The 21,005-nt window shown below is 37.2% G+C and overlaps 2 protein-coding genes and 1 long non-coding RNA gene across 4 annotated transcripts; 1 reads left to right on the forward strand and 2 right to left on the reverse strand.

The window, feature by feature from the left end:
* Positions 1-398: 398 nt before the first annotated feature.
* Positions 399-2,026, forward strand: LOC122283015. The gene is made up of 2 exons (XR_006230515.1): positions 399-937; positions 1,474-2,026. It is a non-coding gene; the product is annotated as an uncharacterized LOC122283015 (long non-coding RNA).
* A 1,677-nt stretch (positions 2,027-3,703) lies between these two features.
* On the reverse strand, positions 3,704-7,696 carry LOC122281231 (protein KINESIN LIGHT CHAIN-RELATED 3). 2 transcript variants are annotated; one of them, XM_043092585.1, is made up of 3 exons: positions 7,351-7,696; positions 4,650-6,754; positions 3,704-4,325 (listed from the first exon to the last, which is right to left on the reverse strand). In XM_043092585.1, exons 1-3 carry the CDS (start codon positions 7,402-7,404, stop codon positions 4,115-4,117), a joined length of 2,370 nt encoding a protein of 789 aa, XP_042948519.1. In that variant the 5' UTR covers positions 7,405-7,696; the 3' UTR covers positions 3,704-4,114. The 2 variants fall into 2 exon arrangements, with proteins under 2 accessions (XP_042948519.1, XP_042948520.1); XM_043092586.1 differs by having other exon boundaries at positions 4,650-6,800.
* Positions 7,697-14,693: 6,997 nt separating this feature from the next.
* Positions 14,694-20,028, reverse strand: LOC122280524 (serine/threonine/tyrosine-protein kinase HT1-like). The gene is made up of 3 exons (XM_043091466.1): positions 18,950-20,028; positions 17,571-18,026; positions 14,694-15,072 (listed from the first exon to the last, which is right to left on the reverse strand). The coding sequence occupies exons 1-3, from the start codon at positions 19,307-19,309 to the stop codon at positions 14,824-14,826; spliced, it is 1,065 nt and encodes a 354-aa protein (XP_042947400.1). The 5' UTR covers positions 19,310-20,028; the 3' UTR covers positions 14,694-14,823.
* Between the last annotated feature and the right edge of the window lie 977 nt (positions 20,029-21,005).

Here is a 21,005-nt window from a genome sequence, read left to right on the forward strand (position 1 = left end):
CCTACTCTAGACTCCCAACTGTGTGGTGGCATTTGCCCGCATGCCCCTGTCTGTGGACGAGGGCTCCCGCCCTAGCCACCTGCCCGCACGCCCCCTATCAAGCAAATTGAATTTTTTTTGTTTCTTGGGAAAAAAAGGTGCTTCCTAGATGAACCACAAATTGAATGTATTTTGATGTGTTAAGACAACTCTGTTTTGAAAAGAATGGAGATTATGAACCCGACTATGGAAAAACTTATTGCCAATCTCACTACCCTCCCAAGCATGCCCTGTATAGTGCATGGAAAGGGCCTGCTTCAAGGGTGAGGGCCTCCAGAGGTAGAGAGAGAAAGGAAAAAAGTGATAACTGAATTTTCATAAAATTTGGAGTAATTTACATACATATAGACAGTGCCCCATATAAGGCTGACACACGGAGCACAACAATGCAGATTTCCCTTTTAGACGCATACTACATGACAAACCAAGTAATTTGACACTAATAATTGGGTTGACCAGCCCATTGGACTTACAATCTAAAGAATTAAAGAAAACAATATGGACTTAATTATAAAGATAAAAACCCAACTCAACAACCTGTGACACAAACCCGGCCCAGTGGCCCAATTCCCTTCTCATAAGACATAATCCTAACATATCATCTCTCCCTGAACTTGAAGTGTGACACGCTTCGGTACAATTCGAGGAAAACCCATCTCAGAAATCAATTTTCAAATCTGGATCTTTGGATGATCACCTTTAACTAGGGTTTCATGACTTCATCAGCTAATAAGTTGATTAGGGAGTATGTTGAGGATGGGTTATATGGAAGTGCAATAAAGCTTTGTCTTGGAATGATTGAACGTTGTTCCCCAGCTGATGAATTCAGTATCTTTGCCTACTTAATTAAGGCAGACGTTGGGATTTCTAAGTTAGACAAGTTCAAACAAATTCATAGGTATGTGTCAAAGCCAAGACTTTTAGATCGATGATGTATATGTTGGAATTTCTCTTTTGAGTTTTGTTGAAGCTATGGGTAGACAAAAAAACTGTGGAATCAGCCTCTACAAACTAAATATAGAAGACAAGGGAGGGATCATGGTGAAGGGGTGGCCCTTGGTAGTTGCTATAGATTAATGAATTAGAGTTTTTGAAGACTGAAAATTGTAAAGAGAGAATAAAACGACACAAAATGTCAAAACAATCGGACATGTGAAGGATTATAACGTGTCTTATCATTTATACAATGGGAGTGGATGCCAACTCCCCCCCCTGAATAATCAATGGACAGGCTGGGTGAGCACAACCAATTAACCAATCCTATTTATGTTTAATATATTGTTTTGTGTATACTATACATACTATGTTTGTTAGTGAATCTCTAATACCTTTCAGTGATCAACCAAATAAGAAACATGTAATCCTTTCGACTTCTATATTAATGTCTGATATAAGTACCCTTTTCTCTCTTTCATTTTTCTCTTTCTTTTACAGTCTCAGCAATTTCTCCAACATGCATTATAATAACTGTGGAAGGAGCTTCCAACCCTTGTCTAAACAGAAATGAGATAATGAGGAGAGTACTCTGTCGAAATTGGTTGCTGTTTAGTGATGGCTGTGTTTTCAAGCACCTGCGATCACCTCTGTGTACTGTGGGTTGGTTCATGATGTTTTCTCAACTGAGAATGTTGGGGCATTACACAAGATTTACACGCACTCTCTCACATGAACATGCATGTAATATTTTTTATGCCCTTTTGTTTTAATATTTTGAATGCTTTATGATGACCTCTCTGATCCTAACAGTCGACCGGCCATATGCCCTCGTATACATGTATGTGGTATTTGGACACTCAGACAACTGTTACTGCAATTGTGGTGGGCAGCAAGAGTGTCTGCATTGCTGCTGCAGACAGAGCAAAATCAAGTTTAAGACATTTGAGCTACTCTCTGGGACCCTGCTGCATTCTTAAAGAACTAGGTTGTTTCCTTTTCACTTCCAGTTGTGGTTTTTGAGCCAACAATACAAGCTATGCATTTGGTGACACATGCCTCTCACGAATAAACCAGATTGGTAAACGGGGAGTTGCAGTATGTCCCCAACCTCTCCCATAGAATTAACTATCAGTCTTCAACACATATACTGACAGTTAAAATGGTGATAAATAGTACTTATTCAATTCAAATATTTCATTATTCAAATTATTATGTTCATGAACATTATATGTCAAAAAAATGGTATGTAGATCCGGAAAAAATGAACCATTGTTCCTATTTCCACCTAAGTTCCAACACTGTTAATAAATAGTTGACATTAGAATTGCATTGTGACATTGATTTGAACATAATACCTAAGACCCACAATTATAAAGACTCTGAATTTTTTAACATCAATAAGTGATCTACCAAACTAAAACCACCCAAAGCTACCTAATAAAAACTGGAAGAAGTGGCTCACAGCAACATTGCGAGTAGAATAATGATAAGCATTAGATTTGGATATTCTACAGGTACAAGTTGGCGTGAGTTGAGATTTTTCCTAATCTATATCTTTATAACTTTCAAAGCATAATATTTTTTGGGGTTTTATTAATAATATCTCAAAACATGTTTTTTTTTTCCTAAGCAAGCAAACTTCTTTAAAATTAAAGATATATATGTTAAGGGGTGGGGTTCCCCAACAAATAGCCCAATACAACAACCACATGCAAAAGTGGTGGAAAAAAGAAAAAAAAAAAAAAAAGATTTTGAGACAAATTTCTTAGTCACAACCCAAGCCCTACTAAGAGAATACCGTCTTCAAAGACGTTTTGAAGGTAAGCCACCGCTAGAAAAAATAAAAGCGGGTGCATTGTAGTCCATTATTTTGAGAAATTTTTTGGAGAGATCTCTAGTCTCTTTAACAAGATCATGGGTTACGAAAAATGAAAATCCAGATAGATTGGCATCAGAAGAGTAGATCTGCGGTAGCGTGATAGTCAACCCGCACCTCTAAAGTAGAGCGTGAGGGTCACACACTGGTGGGATGGAGGTGGGGTTGGGCCGATCTGAAAGATCAGAGGGAGGGGAATCTACTGGTGCGGCACGTGTAGCCTGCGGAGCTGTCGGAGAGTGGCGGCTCGTGAAGACCACATGTGGAAACAAGTTGCCTGTGAGGTCCACGTGCTGATATTTTGGACGCAGCTCCGCATCGTCCCAACAAATCAGCAGCAAGAGAATGTCATGGTGGGGCGTGCGTCGACTTTCCATGACTGGAAAGTATCAGATTTGAGAAAATATGAACTGACGACAAAAAACTACCGTATAAACATATTCACATATAGGTAACGGAAAGGAAACGGAAAAAGAAAGTGAGATGGAACTGGCAAAACATGCATGCTTAGTTATATAGAGTATTTGTTATTCCAGTAATTCGTGCGCACTGCATAATCTCTGCATATCATTGTCTGGCATCGATCTGATTTTGGCAGGGTAGAGAAATTATTAGTATGGGCGTAAACCATTCACCTGAACCTGTTGTTATGCAACTGGTGGCTGGCATCGATCTGATTTTGGCAGGGTAGAGAAATTATTAGTATGGGCGGAAACCATTCACCTGAACCTACTGTTATGCAACTGGTGCCACCAAAAGTTTATTGCTCCATAATGAATCTCAACAAAGAAACCAAGACCGTATGCTCCTACTTTTAACTCTCGTCTCATAATCTCATTAACTCAGTACAAGTGATAAAAAATTTGAAACATGATTCAGATCTCATAAACTCAGTCCGACACAACAAAGAAATCGTTATTCATCAGATTTCCTTGAAAATTATAGTACAGACATGGTAGAAGAATGCTCATGCTATAGCAATGTAAGCAAATCTAGAGTTTTATGTAATGAAGAAATGATTGTTACAGAAGATTTACCATAATTACCTCAACAGTGTATTACAAATAATATTACGTTCAACCAGCATAATCCGTGGAGAATGGACCAATAATACAACCATGCCCCCACAATTATTAGATTCAACCCACAACAGGAATCTGATTGACACCCCCCGCCCTCCCTCTTTTCGTTTTCTTCTTCTCTTAAAACATGAGTAAGCCGTATAATACACCATACTTGTACCTGAAGCCATAATCATCTTCATCATACCTCGATGCAGTCATTGTTTATATTATGAGGATTGGCATCAAGAAGGGTCTCTAGTGATCTGGCCTTTCTGTTCCGAGCTCTGCCTGCTTCTTTTAATAACTCAGCCAACCTTCTCTTCTCATCATCGACATCAGGATTTGCAGTCCCAAGCTTTTCCTCCCTTGTTCCAACAACATGCTCCAAAATTTCAATTGCATCATCCAACCTGCGTGTGATATAACGGAAGGCACTACTGATAAACATTGATAATGTATGCTTGGAATTCAAAACTACATTCGAATCAAGATCCTGATAAATAATTATTGTTTTAATGCAGTTCATAACTAAATATATTTCCATTTTCTCACAATATCAGAAGCGTTAAGCATTCAAATCTAACAATCACCTATTGTTCAATACAATAGAAGGAAGAAATTAAAGCAAATCTCAGCCATTTCATTCATTTTGGTTTTAGCACCACCAAAGATGGACTAGGCCTGCATGATGAATACATGGAAAGGAAGACTCAAGGACGTTATAAAGTGCATACCTGCCAACTGCATCATACGTGCCAGCAAGATTGCTATAAACCCCAAGCGTGTCAGGATGATATGGTCCGCACTCTTGTTCCAAAACACTCCTGGCTTCTTCAAATAACTCTGCAGCCTCATTTATAGCATAACGCTGCACACAAGCAAGGCCCATTTGGTTGAGAGCAATTCCAAATAAGGCAGATTTCTTCTCGCCACTTGCACGAAGCTTTGAGATAGCATTCTTGAAGGAGTTGTAAGACTCAGAATAATTCCCCAACATGTAGTACATGACCCCCATCTGGGCTTCAATGCTGGCTATTGTACTTTGCTGACCAGGGGCATCATTATATATCTTCAATGCCTTCTGTAGCAATTTGAGTGCCTGGTCAAGCTCATCCATTGATTCATAGATAGCAGAAACATCAGTAAGCCCACTTGCAATCTCCTCTGGAGGGACCTCAGGGATGGGCTTTTCATAAATCCGGAGGGCATTTTCACAGTATGATTTTGATTCCTTTAGTTTACCTGTTTTGTTATACAAGTCAGCCAGACGGACAAAGACTGAACCAACAGCTGGATGATTCTCTCCTTTGGTGGTCTTGAAAGCTGTAAGTGCTTTCTGATAAGCAAAAACAGCTTCATCATACCGAGACAAAGATAAGTAGCTATCCCCAATGCTGCAATCGACAGAAGCCACTTCCGCTTCCTGGCCATTTGCCACCATAGCCATGCTGGCTAAAACAAGGTGCTCAAGTGCAGCCTCGTGATCTCCTTTTGTTTCACATATAAGACCCATGAGCCTCCTGTCCGCTGCCTCTTCAAGAGAAACAGGCGAACCATTGTCTCTATGAATGTCAAGTGCCATTTGGCAAAGCCTCTCAGCCTCATCAAAGTGAAATGCTTGAACTTGAGCTTCAGCCAAATACCTACAAGTCTCACCAACTCTTGGGTCAGTTTCTCCCAGAACCTGTCTCTGGACTTCCAATCCCGTTGTGTAACACATTATCGAATTCTCCAGCTGGCCAAGCATTGCATAAGTATCACCCAGTTGCATCTGACCCGCAAATTTAGCAAGGGCATGCTCTTGACCTTCCTCAATTGCTGGAATCTCAATTGAATGCTCAAGAACTGGAATTGCCTCACTGTAGCGGCCTAAGCTGCAGTATATTGCAGCAGTAACATGCAAACACATGACCAATTCTAAACTGGATTTCCCGTTTCCACATATTTCAAATGATTTTGCTGCCCGGAGTGCTAATTCAAGGGCTTTCTGGGGATTATCCCCTGAAGAAATCAACTCCCTTGCTTGCTTAAGCAAGAAGGGTCCCAGATCTGGATTTGGTATTTCTGATTCAGTGGAATCCTGAGATCCATTATGTAACTTAGACCCTCCCAAAGTCGAGGTTTGCTTCTTCTTCACAGGAGTGACACCTGTGTTTTGTTTTTTCAAACTCTTATTGTTCCGCTTCTCAGTAATCGGTTTCTCAGGAGGACTTTTTCCCTTAGTATTAGATTTTGATGATGCTTCAGATTTCAACTGCAAGCGAGAGGATTTCTTGGAATGCCCTGGAGAAACAGACTTCGTACTCGCAGACTGGATCTCCTCCATCTTCCCTGACTTCTTACCAGTGGATGAACTTCCCTTCTTAGGGGAAGAATTGCTCCGAGAATCATTGCCTGGCTTATCAACTACCTCTTCTTCGATTATCTCCACCTCCTTCATCTCCCCTCCTACTAGATGGCGTAACTCTGAATCAATCCTAGACTCTTCACCATCAGATCTAAGGCTTCGCCTGGAGGGTGATTGATCAGAACTTTGCATGTCACATACATTTTCATAAAGCTGCTCAATCGAGGTCTCAACAACCCCGTCAACAGGGAGATCAGTAACTGCATTCTGAGGGCTTTGACTCGTAGTACTCTCCAGCAACTTATTTTCAACTAAATTTTCCTTGACAGGTGTAGAGTTTCCATTCGGTTCATTCACAACCTTTTCTTCATTAACTTCTTCCATAACAATGCCAGGCATTTCAACTAAATTTTCCTTGATAGGTGTAGAATTTCCATTCACTTCATTCACGACCTTTTCTTCATTAATTTCGTCCATAACAATGCCAGGCATCTTTATGCACCCAAATGGACAAGAAGGTTGGTAATGAATAAATAATCTACAACAAATGGTCCACATATAGAACACGTTCAATCAAACAACTGTCATAGCAGATCCAACCATCGAAGCACTACATTTATAAAAATTTCCATTTTCACACACACACACACAGCCCGCTTAAGAAAACTTCCAATTACATATGCAGGGCACAGATCAGTAGTTAATTTAACCTATGTTAGGAAAAGTGAATTGAGCACATGGCGCAAATGCAAAATAATGTAAAAGATTTCAACTCGTGAACAAACTGCCTGTGTTTACCGCAATCAAGTAAGTGTAACAAAATTCGGATTTTCCTCATAAATCTGTAGAATCCAATAGATTTTTCTCATCAGATCTTCACAAAACCAGTAGAAACTTAACTGAGTATTAACTCATAACAAATTGGCACTTACCAATTATAAAAACCCAATAAATAAGATGAATTAATAACGCGAGCCCATAAACAACATCACAAAGCATAAACAGAATCGCATGAGAAATAGAAAGGAGAAAAAATTGGGTTCAACCATAAACAAAGAAACACATGCATAGGAAATTTAAAGCCATACCTTAAACCCGGAACCGAATTTCAAAGCGAAGGGATTATGTTCTCCGGGTGTCATACAAAAACAGAAAAAGAAATACAAATAATGAAAATCAAAGAAAGTTCTCCTTTTGGTGGTGGAATATAAATGAGCCAGGATGTTGAAGGAGCCAGGAAGGAAGGATTTTGACCAAAGGGTGGGGGCAAAAATGGGTATTTTGCAGAGATGGAGCGTCAGCGGGAAGAGAGGTCAGAAGGCGACTTCTCACTTCTCTGCCCCCATCCTATCTGCGTTCGCGCCTGCAATCTGTCCGTTTGCCTTTTTCTTTCTCTTTCTTTTGTTCTGTGTTTCGCTGTAACTTCCCACCTGGCATTGCAAGAATATGGCTGTCGTTTTAAAACACAATTCTACCCCTGAGATATTTTTATAAATAATAATAATAATAATAATAATAATAATAATAATAATAATAATAATAAATTATTAACTTTGCTAAAATAATTATTAACAGGAAGAAAATGTTTTTTTTTTTTTTTTTTTTTGGGATACTTTCGGTGGGAATGTTAGGTTTTGTGGACAAAAGGTCCAACTCATGAAGTTAACTTGCCTTCTGTTAATCTTCTTTATGAAGATTTTTCTTTCCTTTCTCCTGTTTTTAAATTAATCACATAAAAATTTTAATATAATAAATTTATTTTATTTTCCTGCATAAATAATTTTCTAATAGATTTTAAGGATTTATTTTCTTTTCTAAAAAATGATGTTTCGAGAAGTACTACTATATACTTTTCTATAGTGTCTTGAGAGTCATCTTGAATGTTAGAATGATATGAACTTAATGTTTTCTAATTGAAAAATTTTATTTATAGTCCCACTTAGAGACTGTATGTGTAAACTCTTTATTAAATTAAAAAAATATCATTTTAGGAGGGATATTTTTATAATTTTAAAAAATTTTAAAAATAAAATTACCTAGGCCTGAATTGCAGTTTTCAAATGGAGATTGTAGGTAGCATTGCTCTTTCTAATTATGTTTATCTCATGGTTATTTATACAAATATAATTATGTCAAGACTCAAAATAAATGGAAACATAGTTTATATGGGTACAATTTATTGTGTCAATATAGGTACTTATTAAAATTAAGAATAATTGTTTAGTTCGATGCAATATATGCACTAAACATAGACACTTTATACTTAAGAGTAGTTCATATGTCACTCTCTACCTCTCAAAGCAATTGTTATTTCCTCTTAAATGTTGATTAAGTGGATTTCTCATTCATTCAAGCAAGAATGGTGCTTTTAGTTAGGATCGATGATTTTTTAATCTGCAAGTTTAATACGAACTTAACATGTAATAATAAAATGAAATTCGAATATGATCAATCGTCTAGAATGATGAAATAATGACGAACCTTCATTGTATACTTTAGATAAATACAAAATCCAACTACTAGTTAAACATATGTATTCCTAAGGTGTGCCATATGGAAGGTGAAAGATAGTCAAACGTTATTGAATAATATTGAAGCAAGTGAGTTTGTCTCGAGCTTGGAGTGATATGGCATCCACTGTCCAATCATATCGACTTAGATTATAATAATGGGAGAATCACATATAAATTACATAACCTTCTACAAAGCCAAACCTACTCATGCCAATGGAGAAAAAACAAAAGTTCCAACTATTCAATTATTAGGGACAATTGTACCAATGGTCCAAAGCGATTCTATGTTCATAATTTTGGGGAATATTTCTCTATGCAAAAAGAATGATTTATGGTAAACTTTCTTTTTACCAAGTGTGATTATGGTTGCACTTTTGACCATGAATTTCTCCAATCTAGAGTTGATTCGGGCCAATTTGGGTGGTAGAGTATTCTCAACATACTTTATTAATATTCATTATTTATCATTACTTTTCAATTACTTTTTATTATTTTGTACTACTATTCAATATTTTATCATTACTTTTAACTATTTTTTTTTACTATTTACAAAATATATGAGATCACTTCAGTAACTAAACGCAACCAAAATTATTAGTGTTCTGTCCATTAGAAAGTCTTTAAGAGGGACTTAGATGGTAAAAAAATATTCTCTTAAATTTTTGTCTAAACGTGAAGACCTTAAGTGAGATAAAAATAGATATATTAATTGAGTCATACAGTATTTATTGCTTATTTAATGCTGCTCGGAATATTTCTATGAACAATAATAAATTATGTAAGTTCGATTCGATGTCTCTCTCTCTCTCACTTGAGGCCCTCAAGTAGAGTAAAACTTTAGTCTCTTAAGTTTGAGTAAGCATTTGTGGAGACATTCATCCGAACTTAAATAGACACATAGAGAATTTAGAAAACATAATTAATGTAGGGTAATTGATTTGGTGCGAGATTGGATACTTAAATCATGGCTGTAGAGAAAAGAATTTTTAGATGCTTTTCATTTTCATGTTGGAGATTGTCAATAATAAAATATTTTAAAATGTTGATTAATCTTTTTTTAGTTTTAGAGCTATTCTACTCATTATATATACACCATACATTTGATAAAAGAAAAGAAAAAAAAAAAAAAAGACAATTATACAACTTATTCATTATAATTAACAGTATCACGTAAACTTTTTATAAATATTTTTTTATTATAAAATAAATCTAACGTGTCATATTACATCTCATCAATTGTAAATTAACATAGTCCCGACATTAAAGTGAAAAACAAAAGTCAAATAGGAGCAATGGCCTTCAATCATTTAGAATAAGGTCCGACACCCCAACCAATTTTGAATTTTGTCCGAAACTCGGGTAGCAACTGAGACATATTAGAGTCTTTGTATAGCTATCGAGAAGTTTCATTTTTCACTCCAAACTAAAAGAATTGACATGTTAGGTACGGTACCTTCGAACTACGACAACCTGAAACTATTAAGATCTAACCATCAAGATTGAACTTACATGATCTTTGGTGACAGGTGAGAAGTAATATTGCACATATTGAAAAGCAATCTAATACCGCTGGAAGGAAATGCTTTAAGTTCCAGTATATATAGCTGGGTTTGTGCGACAGGTTTTCTCGAGAACATTGCCTCATTTCTCAAAGTGTTTTCAGACACATCTAGTTCTACACTTAGATTTTAACTTGTGTCCCATTTACTCTGCAGTGCTCTTGATACCGTTCAACAAAGCAGCTCTTTCATCCTCAATTGCAAATGTCTGTAACAAGTAGTGTTGGAGTCTCATAACATTTTCTCTCTCTATTTTCTCTCTGTACAAGTGCAAAAATATTATTTTTTCTTCTTTCTGTTGAGGATGGTGGAACGTTAGTGATAGAACGTCGGTGGTGTTATGATAGTTTATTCAAAGGAGCTTGTGATTGAAACAAAGCTCTTTACGCTCATGAAGGAAGGTAGCTTGTTACGGATCATTGAGAGAGGATGGAAGTTCAAAAATGAAGTACAGTTGGGACATGCCACAATTCAATGGCTCAGGAGAGCGTTGGATGACTGTTCGAAAGGAGAAAGGAGGGATTTTTACTCGTTGACGGGGGAAGGATTCCATAGTTTCATAGCACAGAGGTGATCGAACAAGCGTGGTAGAATATGAGGAAGGAGGTAGGAGAAGCTTTATCTTAATACTGAAAGATGAGGGGCAAGGGATGGAGGAGATTGAGGGGGTGTTAGGGGAGTTCATGCCAAAGGGTAGAAACAAGGGTGGGCCTTCTGGTGGTGCTTAGTGAAGGACAATGTTGGAAAAAGGTAACCCGAAATCTTGATCCTATAGGGAGGTGCTTTCTTTGGTAGGAGTGCAAAGTGACCCGAGAATAGGGGCTGGTGGGAGTGGATCTTCCAACGGGTACACTGATAGTGATGTGCATCGAGCCCATCGTGGTGCTTTTCAGGAGAGGGGGGTTGGGAGGGAAGTTGTCGGGAGGGAGGAAAAGGAGGTACGTAGTCTGTTGAGGGAGATGTAGGTGCAACTATGGCTGTTGCAGGGAGAAGTGGCAAAGATTTTTAAGCGTGTTGAGACTAATAAGGAAAGAGGCAATACGAGGGAGTTTTAGGTATGGCAAGGGCTCATTTACGGATCCTGTTAAGGCCTGAAATGTAAACTGAAATGTAAATAAAAGACAGAACTAGGGGTCGGGCCATAAGGCTGGGCCAAGTAATATGAGAATGGAAAGCAAACGGCCCTTGTGGAAGAAACCAGAGCAAGCAAGCTGGTTTGCACGGGCTGGGGCATAAAGGAGCCCGGCAAGCATGGAGAGCTCGTTTGGAATATGCAGTCTTTTAGAGACATAGGGGAACGCAAGAAAAGCAAAATAATGGAGATCCAAGAGTCAGAAAAGGATTCAAGAGGCCCAAACTTTAACTCAGGAGGAAGTAGCTCAAAAGTTAGTGTTGGAAGCAGATTTAGAAAGGATTATTTTTTGGAAGAGACTTCTTGGTGTCAAAAGTCAAGAACGTTATGGTTGAAGGAAGGAGACCGAAATACTAAGTTCTTTCACAAAGTAGCTAATTCACATAGGAGATCTAGCAACATCAAAATGCTGAAAATTGATGGTGTTGAGTGTCGAGAAGGGCAAATGATAAACAATCACGCAATTGACTTCTTTTAGCAATAACTCTTTGAGCAGGTGGATTGGCAACCTAAACTTAAAGGGCTTGGTTTTGACTCCATTGAGCCCAATGATGTCTGTTGATTGGAGAGGCCTTTCGAGGAGACAGAGGTTTATGAAGTAGTGAGGAAAATGGTTATAGACAAGGCTCCGAGTCCTTATGGTTTTTCTATGGGTTTCTTTCAAACATGTTGGGATGTATTAAAAGATGATCTTATGAAGGTGTTCCAAGAGTTTTACTCCGTGTGAAAGTTTGAGAAAAGCATTAATGCCACTTTTCTTACACTGATACCGAAAAAGGTGGGGGCTTCGGTGATTAAGGAGTTTTGGCCCATTAGTTTAGTAAATGAGGTATACAAGATTATTTCCAATATGCTAGTGAACCGACTGAATGAGGTAGTGGTGAAGTTAATTTCAAATCCTCAAAATGCATTCATAAAGGATATTTAGATTTTAGATGCGGTTTTTATTGCAAATGAATGCATAAATAGTAGATTGAAAGTTGGAGCCACATGGATTATTTGCAAGTTAGACATGGAGAAGGCGTATAACTACGTTAATTGGGATTTCCTTCTGGACCTTCTAGGAAGATGTGATTTTGGGGAGAGATGGCATTCATGGACTTGGTGGTGCATTACAACAGTGAAATTCTCAATTTTGATAAACGGAAGCCCAACTGCTTTATTTAATAGCACACAAGGTTTAAAACAAGGAGATCCGTTGTCCCCATTACTCTTTGTTATTGTGATGGGGGCATTGAGTAGAATGATCTCGGCCCTAGTTGTAAATGGTTTTGTGGCTGGTTTCTCGATAGGATCCTTGAATATGGGACTTATTAACATTTCTCATTTGTTAATTGCAAATGACACTCTTTTATTTTGTGAGATAGATCATAACCAGGTTCGAGTATTGAAGGCCTTGCTCCTTTGCTTTGAAGCAACATTTGGATTAAAAGTAAACTCGGACAAATCAAAGATGGTGCCTATTAGAGGGGTACATCGTATTAGACAATTGGCTAGTATTCTGGGATGCAAGATTGGCTTGTTACCTATGACTTATCTTGGACTTCTGTTGGGAGCCACCTTGAGAGCGGTTTCATTATGGGACACAATGATTGAGAAAGTAGAGCGGCAACTAGCAGGATAGAAGAGATTGTATCTGTCAAATAGTGGATGATTACCCTGATCAAAAGTACATTATCTAATCTACTGACTTTTTTTATGTACCTTTTTTCCTATCGTAGCAAGTGTGACGCTTCGTCTTGATAAACTTCAAAGGAAATTCTTGTGAGGTGAAGTGAGGAAGGAATTCAAATTTCACATCGTCAAGTGGAAGAAGGTATATAGCTGTCTCTTGAATAGTGGTTTGGGCATTAGAAACATGAGATCTTTTAATTAGGTGTTACTTGGCAAATGGTTGTGGAGATATCATAAGGACTCTGAAGCTCTATGGAAGGTGGTGATTGAGAGCAAATATGAGGGTTTATGGGGGGTTGGTGTACAAAGGAAGTGAAAGGAGCACATAGAGTGGAGTTGTAGAAACATATAAGAAGAGAGTGGGAGGTCTTCATTCATTATACTAGATTTTGTTTAGGAGAAGGAGCTAAAATTAAATTTTGGTTTGATACATGGTGTGGCAACGAGACTCTAAAGGATTCATTTTCTACAATATTCCGGTTAGCAAGTGACAAAAATGTTTCAGTGGCAAAAGTCATGGTGAGATCGGGGGAGCAAATCCAGTGAAACATCAGTTTCAATAGGGCTATGCAAGATTGGCAAATGAGCAACTTTGAAGCCTTTTTCAACCTTTTATATTCCATAAAATCAAGCAACTCACATAATAGGTTGTAGTGGATCCCCGCAGGTAAAGGCTTCTTCTCGGTTTGCTCATTCCTAAGCATTATCGAAGAAAGAAGCCTACTTGAAGAAGGCTGCCAAGAGGAGCAAGCCTACATCGAGCAAGTTGACTCACTTTATGTTATGTAAAGAGTTCGCTTCGCTATTACGGCCCAGTTCTTCCGCGAGCGAAGGCCCGTCAAATTGGTCTCAAAGAAACTCAAGGAAATCACCATGAGAGCTTTGATTACCGAAGATGGAGAGCCAACCACATTTCTCAAAGCTATTGATGATAAAGACTCTACAAGTTGGAAGCAAGCCATGAGTGAAGAAATGAGTGCACTAAAATACCCTCACTCAAGAGCCTCATATTCAATTTCTATGGAGAAAGCTTTGAAGATATAAGGCACCATCCAAAGTAGCGTTTCCTTGGGTAAGATCCTCACAACCGATAATTTGAGGAAACGTAAGATAATCATTGCAGATTGGTATTATATGTGTAGGAAGGGGGTGAATATGTGAACCATCTCCTACTTCACTATGAGACAACACAAGGGTTATGGACTAACGTTCTTGGAAAATTAGACTTGGCTTGGGTTATGCCTGTGACAATGGTAGCAGTTTTGGCCAGCTAGACAAACTTGAGAGATATCTAACAGGTTGAAATTGTGTGAAAAATGATCCCTATATATATTATATGGTGTTTGTGGCAGGCGCAATGATCGGATGTTCAAGGACAAAGGGAGATCGATGGAGGAATTGAAAGCTTTTTTTACTAGAACTCTTTGTACTTAGGTCATTGCTGTTGATTTTAATGGCCTTAATCTTCATGATTTTTTTATCTCCATTGCCCCTACTTAGCTAGGGCAAACTGTACATTGTATGAGGCTTTGCCTATTCTTTGATTTATAAAATTATTTTACTTAAATTATATATATATATATAAAGCAAAATCTTTTACAAAGTCCATAATCATAATTGAACAGATAAGCCAGACAATCATATGATACACTTCTTGCATCATAGGTAGCTAAGGAAGAGGCTTTAAGCTTTTAAAGAAGCAGATCTATCACGAGCAATGCATCTTGGCAAACATCGAAAAAGGGTGTGATCAGAGGAAGGTTTGAAGGATGAGAAAAACTCGGGATCTTGCTCGAGGGATTCCACGTAACTTTCTAAGGTAGAAACTATCTCATCAAAATGTGGTCGTTTATCTGGATTGCTTGACCAGCATCTGCTGACGAGATGACTAAATGCAGCAGGACATGTGGGTGGCAATGGTGGTCTTGCATTCTGCACAATGCCAAGCACATTCAATACATAAGAAACTAATGAAGCTTGCATGCTAAAATGAAAAATCAAAAGCTAATCTCTGCAATTTTTAATCTTGATAAGTCAATCTGTGCAATTCTTCATTTTAAAACTAGCAAAAAATGAACAGCTTTCGTGATGTTCAAAGAAATTATTTATCTTTAGCTCAACCATGAAACCTTTTAAGTTCGAAGCCAGAAAAGAGCCTGATTTTTTTCAGATAGTAAGAAAGGTACCTTTTCCCTGTAATTGATAACAATTCCCAAATATAGGTTTGCCTATACATGGCCCCAAAATTACTGCTCAGGTAAATATAACCAGCGTATGGGGCTAAATATCCACATAAATGTGAGCACTCAGCACAGATACCGCTGGACCACAAGGCTGATGGTCCAAAACAATGAGCGGCTACGGACCTACAAAATTCTTTGGATTATGATAGACAGTATTTGCAACCACAGCACCATTACCAGACTTTATGGCTGCAAATGTGGATTTTTCTACTTTCTAGGTCTTGTTGGAGTCATAGTCGGTAATTTCTATGTAAAAATGTGTTCAGACCTTCAAAATTAAAAGTGAAGCGATCAAGCTCATAGATGCTTCTAGAAAAATGTGGATAACGCTATATCATATTTTATGGTAGTACTACAGTTTGAGGTGGCATGTCCTGCATGGATAAGAATGACCAAAACAGCCAGTCCCACATGAACTGGAAAAAAAACTGAGGGAAAACATGTGACACCACACCTTGCATGTAAGGAAGACATTGTTTTGGGATGCATCTTGAAGACAAAAGCTTGCAAAGGATGTAACCCATCATAATGATTCCTCAGTATTTTATGAGTTTCTTATACACTGCCCCCGCCCGCCCTCCCCTTCCCCCCTAAAAAAAACCAAGGTTATACATGTTTGTTTAGGTAAAAAATCAGCTGTCAGCACATCGCAAGCTTGCCAGAAAATTGTATCGTATTAATGATGTGTAGCTAAAATGTGGCACCATCTTAACTAAGTGTCCATTGTATAATTGCTGTCCCATAATTTGCAGCTTAAAAATATGGTTCCTTTCTGCAGACACCGTGGGTAAACTAGAAGCAAAGTCTATAACTCTCTTTTGTGAAAGCGGACTATAACTCAATGGTGCAAATGACATCCGACATTAATTGCTTTTAGAAGCCCTTTGTTCTTATTCATCTTCTTCACATTTCAAATCCTCCACACTATGTACTAGTGTAACATGTATATTGGAATAATAACTTATTTAGGAGGACACTTTCAATTAAACAAATATTAAAGGGAACTAAAATGAAAAATTGCACAACATAAAAACACAGCAAATAAAATCTATTCTTACAACACACGTACAGAGAGAGAGAGAGAGAGAGAGAGAGAGAAGCTAGCTGCTGAAGAAATTAGAACTCATTGATTTGAGCATTAGTAATAGCCTCGACAAACTTTAGTTAAAATTTAGCTAGAAAATTCACTTTTACAAATTTTAGCTAGCCATTTTTTACAACACCAAATAATAGGCTCAATAAATCTTTTACTATTCTATTAAAATATTGATTTTAAACTTTGGCTAGTCTCTTTCACTCAATAAATTTAGCCAGTCATATAGCCAAAGATTAAATTCGTTGTATATTTGTTGAGCCTATTGTAGCACTTTATTTTACACTTGGTTATTTTTTAACTAAAATTTAATGTTGTTGAGCCCACTACTAGTGCTTCCAACATCCATTTATCAATTGTTCTCAAAGGTTTTCATTGATCACACAACAGGCCATAATCTTAATTATCATCAAATAAATTTTAACATAAATTCTCCCCATTCATTCTAGTTTTACAAATTAGAACAACATTGCACGCAAAATTACAGAGTATGGAATCTCAAGAATATACCAAATCTATCTCTTGATAAGATATTTATTTGGTAACCTTAAGAATATCAGATCAATATTACGAATGAGATAGGTTTTATGTCTTGTATACCATCTTGTGTACTTGTGCCTATCCTTATTAACACTACCATTTACTTACCAAAAAAATCTTTAAGAATATCAGATGATTTAGGGCATCCAGTATCATCTAACTTTATGCCAAACGAAGTGGAAATACAAAAGTCTATTCCAACAAAATTTTACAAAATGACATGTTAATAATGATTTAAGGGCACAAGGTATGAAATTTATGTGTGTGATTTACTCAGTAGACAAAGAACATAAGCTGCAGTGGAGGATGGGTGATTTACTTGCTGTTATCTACTTCTCTCTCTCTCTCCCCCAAATTTCTTCTTCTCACTAACTATTATTTACTTTCCAAGAAAAAAAAAAGAAAAAAGAAAAAAAAAGAGCCTCAACTTTCAGGATCTTGGTTGCTAACTTCTTATCATGGACTTCTTATCATGGATACAAATGTTTGAAAGCCTTCCATTTGAGACATATAAAAAGCTACATTGGATATATTTCAGGTCATCAGGTACATACCTTATGGGAGACTGCAAATGCAGCCTGCTCTGGAGTCATGTTATCAAATGGAGTCAATGCAGTTAAAAGCTCCCATAGAACAATGCCAAAACTGTAAACATCGACTTTCTTTGTGTGGTGTTTTTGTTTTATCATTTCAGGAGCCATCCAACGGTAAGTGCCTGTGAAACCCTTTGCACTGCCACACTGCGTCTCTAAGCATGAAATACCAAAATCTGCTACCTTCACACACATATCTTCATCGAGCAGCAGATTTTCTGATTTCAGATCTCTGTGAAGTATCCCTTGAGAATGAAGATATTTCATCCCACGTGCAATGTCAAGGGCTAATTTCAGAACTAGGTTGACTGGAACAGAATGTGGCTCCTGGTGATGGAGGTACTTCCTCAATGAACCTCCAGCTAAATACTCAGTGATGATACAAAACACCGGAGGTTTCTTACAAGCTGCAACAAACTGCATGAAGACAGTAGAAAAGATACAGTGGTCAGAAAGACTGATCGGATTGTATACTAGTTGACAATGTCAACTGTGTCAAAAATATATAGATTCACCACCTAAAACAAACTGAACCCAAAAATCATTAAGAAATCCCCAATGCACTATAATATTTCATTAAATAATGAATAACTCTTTTCACAGGGAATCAGCATTTCAAATTTCTAGCCTCGCTGCAGTAATTGTGATCCATTTCACTGCACTTTGATAGGCTTCCCACCCCTTCTCCAAATCTCCAACCTCAATAAGCACATAGCCATTGAATTGAAAACTCAAAGACTACTCCTAACAATTCCAACTTATTTTCCTTTCTCTTAGTTGCTGATAGCAAAAAATATAAAGGATGCTGCCACTTGCCGTAATGAGCTCTGGTAAATGTTAATACCTCCTTCCCCATAATGGAATATGTTTGAAGTGATTCAAGAAAATAGTGATTTTAGCTCAACATCCCTGCTGCTGAGGAAAGAACTGACAAAATATAAATGAAAGAGCATATAAGGAAGAATAGATAAACAGGTGGGTATAGGATTAAGCTTGCATTTCCCGACCTGCCCCTCTGAAAGCTGGATTGTGTCCAAAATCGTTTGGTTCAAGCTAAAAGGGGAGCGGGGGAGGGAGTGATTGGACAAGGATCTCTCTATTTCAAGTGAAATGGATATATATATATATATATATAACGCAATATTCAATTCCAAGGTCAAACATGAGGAAAATTCTATACACCATACAAACATAATTACAACAAAAGAGAATATATATAGCAAAAACGAAAAGTTCATATCAAATATTTCATTATTGCAGAACCACACAGCCTTAAAGATTCCAAACAATCCAAAATACAGATAAGTATGTACAAACCCATTGAAGAAAACAGAGCTTACAGCGATGATATTCGGATGCCGCAACCGAAATAGCAAAGCAACCTCCGAAATGAACTGCTTCTCAAGCATGGCAGCCAAGTCCTCGTCCTCTTCCGGCTGGCTTATCAGCTTAATGGCCACATCCGTCTGCTTATATAAACCCCTATAAATCCTACTATGCCTCCCTGATGCAAACTTGCTGCCGACGAATAACTGCGACATATCTGCACTCCATTCCTCCTCTCCCTCCCCCTTTATCTCCGCCCCCGACGACACCAAGTACTTGGACCACGATACCGCCCGCCGGTACTCTCCGAGCGAAAGCCTCCTCCCAGATTTCCCGTTGGTGGACATCTGCTTAAACCAGGATAAGTTCTTCATGGGTCTGAGCGAAAACTCATCAAAACCACTTAAATCAGGTCCCCCTTAGCGTCTTGAACCAAATGTACATTCCAAAACGAAGTAAATCCCTTCTAAATGCTTAAGTTGAAGAAGACCCAGAAGGGAAAAAACTGAACTTGCTAGCTTCGAACAGTTCCATATCCCACTACATTGCGGAGTTTCCAGCATTCAAGCACCGATGAACAGAACTCAAGCCAGCAAATCATCCATGAAATTCAGAACTCTTGATTTTCTCAGATATACGACCACAAAAAATAAAAGTAAAAACAAATTTTCGGCAGATTTTTAAAAAAACATAAGAAGAAAAATGAAAGAAAATGAAAAAAAAACTACGGCCAAAATACGTAGGAGTATTTTACTTTCATTTACAAGTACGACAACTTGTTTCTAAAGCAAACGAAAGGGGGCACAACGGACGGAGAAACCACCACTTCGAACGAAACATAGCTGGAAACACACGGTTTCTGATCTTCCAAAGCCAAAGCTATAACATATGATGATTGCACACACCCATAAACGCAGTTACACCCAAAGTTTAGAGCGCTTGAAGGTAAGAATGAAAACAAATGTGTGCGAGAGAGAGAGAGAGAGAGAGTCGGTTGGGTTGGGATGGTGCAGTTGGTGTGGTTCCTCGTGTGCAGTGAAAGCATATGCAGAACTGGCGCCTCGTCTCTCTCTCTATCTCTCTCTGCGCGTTAAAACTGAAAAACTCTACATTTCATAACGTGCGAAGATCCACCCTTGAGCAGACAAACCGGGTCTTGTTTGATAATGACCGCTACCTCTTTCTTTCCCGGTTTGCCCTTTTGTTCATTGCCATTACCTAAATTGTCATCCACTTTTTTTTTAAATCTTTCACCCAAATATCCTCCTAAACTCGACTAGGAATAGAAAAAAAAAAAATAGTAATGTTATATTTACATATAATTTTACTTATAAATTTATATAAAATTAATTTTGTCAATTTTATTTTTAAATTAAAATTTTAAATTTTATAGTCTAACAATACGTCAAATGTAAGTAAAAACTGTAAGTAGAAATAATATTTTTAAGAAAAAAATATCCCTCAAATCTTTATTCTGATTTAAATAAAAATATACAATTCTTTTCCATTTAACCTGCTTTGTTTTTGTGTCAGCAATTTTTATGATAACTTAAATGTTTAATAATTCTTATGCTATTAAATGTTTGATGAGTCCCATAAAAAAGTTTTCTTGGTATGAATTAATTGGAGAGTTAATTAAATGGGTATACCTTACTTAGCAAGCAATATAAATTTAACACATAAATAGCATACTATTAATTATCCAATAATAATAAAACTCACATATTATAATTAAGGATTAGGACTAAAATTTTGGTCCTTGTAATGCAAATCCAAAAGGGGTCTTCAATGGTTCCAACCACTTTGGAGGAGGTGCATAGAGAGATCCTCCATGCTGGCATTTTCATGGAAGAATTTGGTAAAAATTTTAAATATATTTAATTCTATAAATAAATATATAGAATCCTACAAAATGAGTAAATAAATAAATAAATAAATATTTTCCTTTAATGTTTTATATTTTTACAAGTCCAAGATTTGACATGTTTTGTTAGCTTTTTTTTATCTTCAAAATTAAAAAAAAAAATTAATTTCAAGATAAATATCTTACAATCTCAAAAAGAAAATTCA

Source organism: Carya illinoinensis, chromosome 11 (genome assembly GCF_018687715.1).
Source record: "Carya illinoinensis cultivar Pawnee chromosome 11, C.illinoinensisPawnee_v1, whole genome shotgun sequence".
NCBI classification, from domain to species: Eukaryota; Viridiplantae; Streptophyta; class Magnoliopsida; order Fagales; family Juglandaceae; genus Carya; species Carya illinoinensis.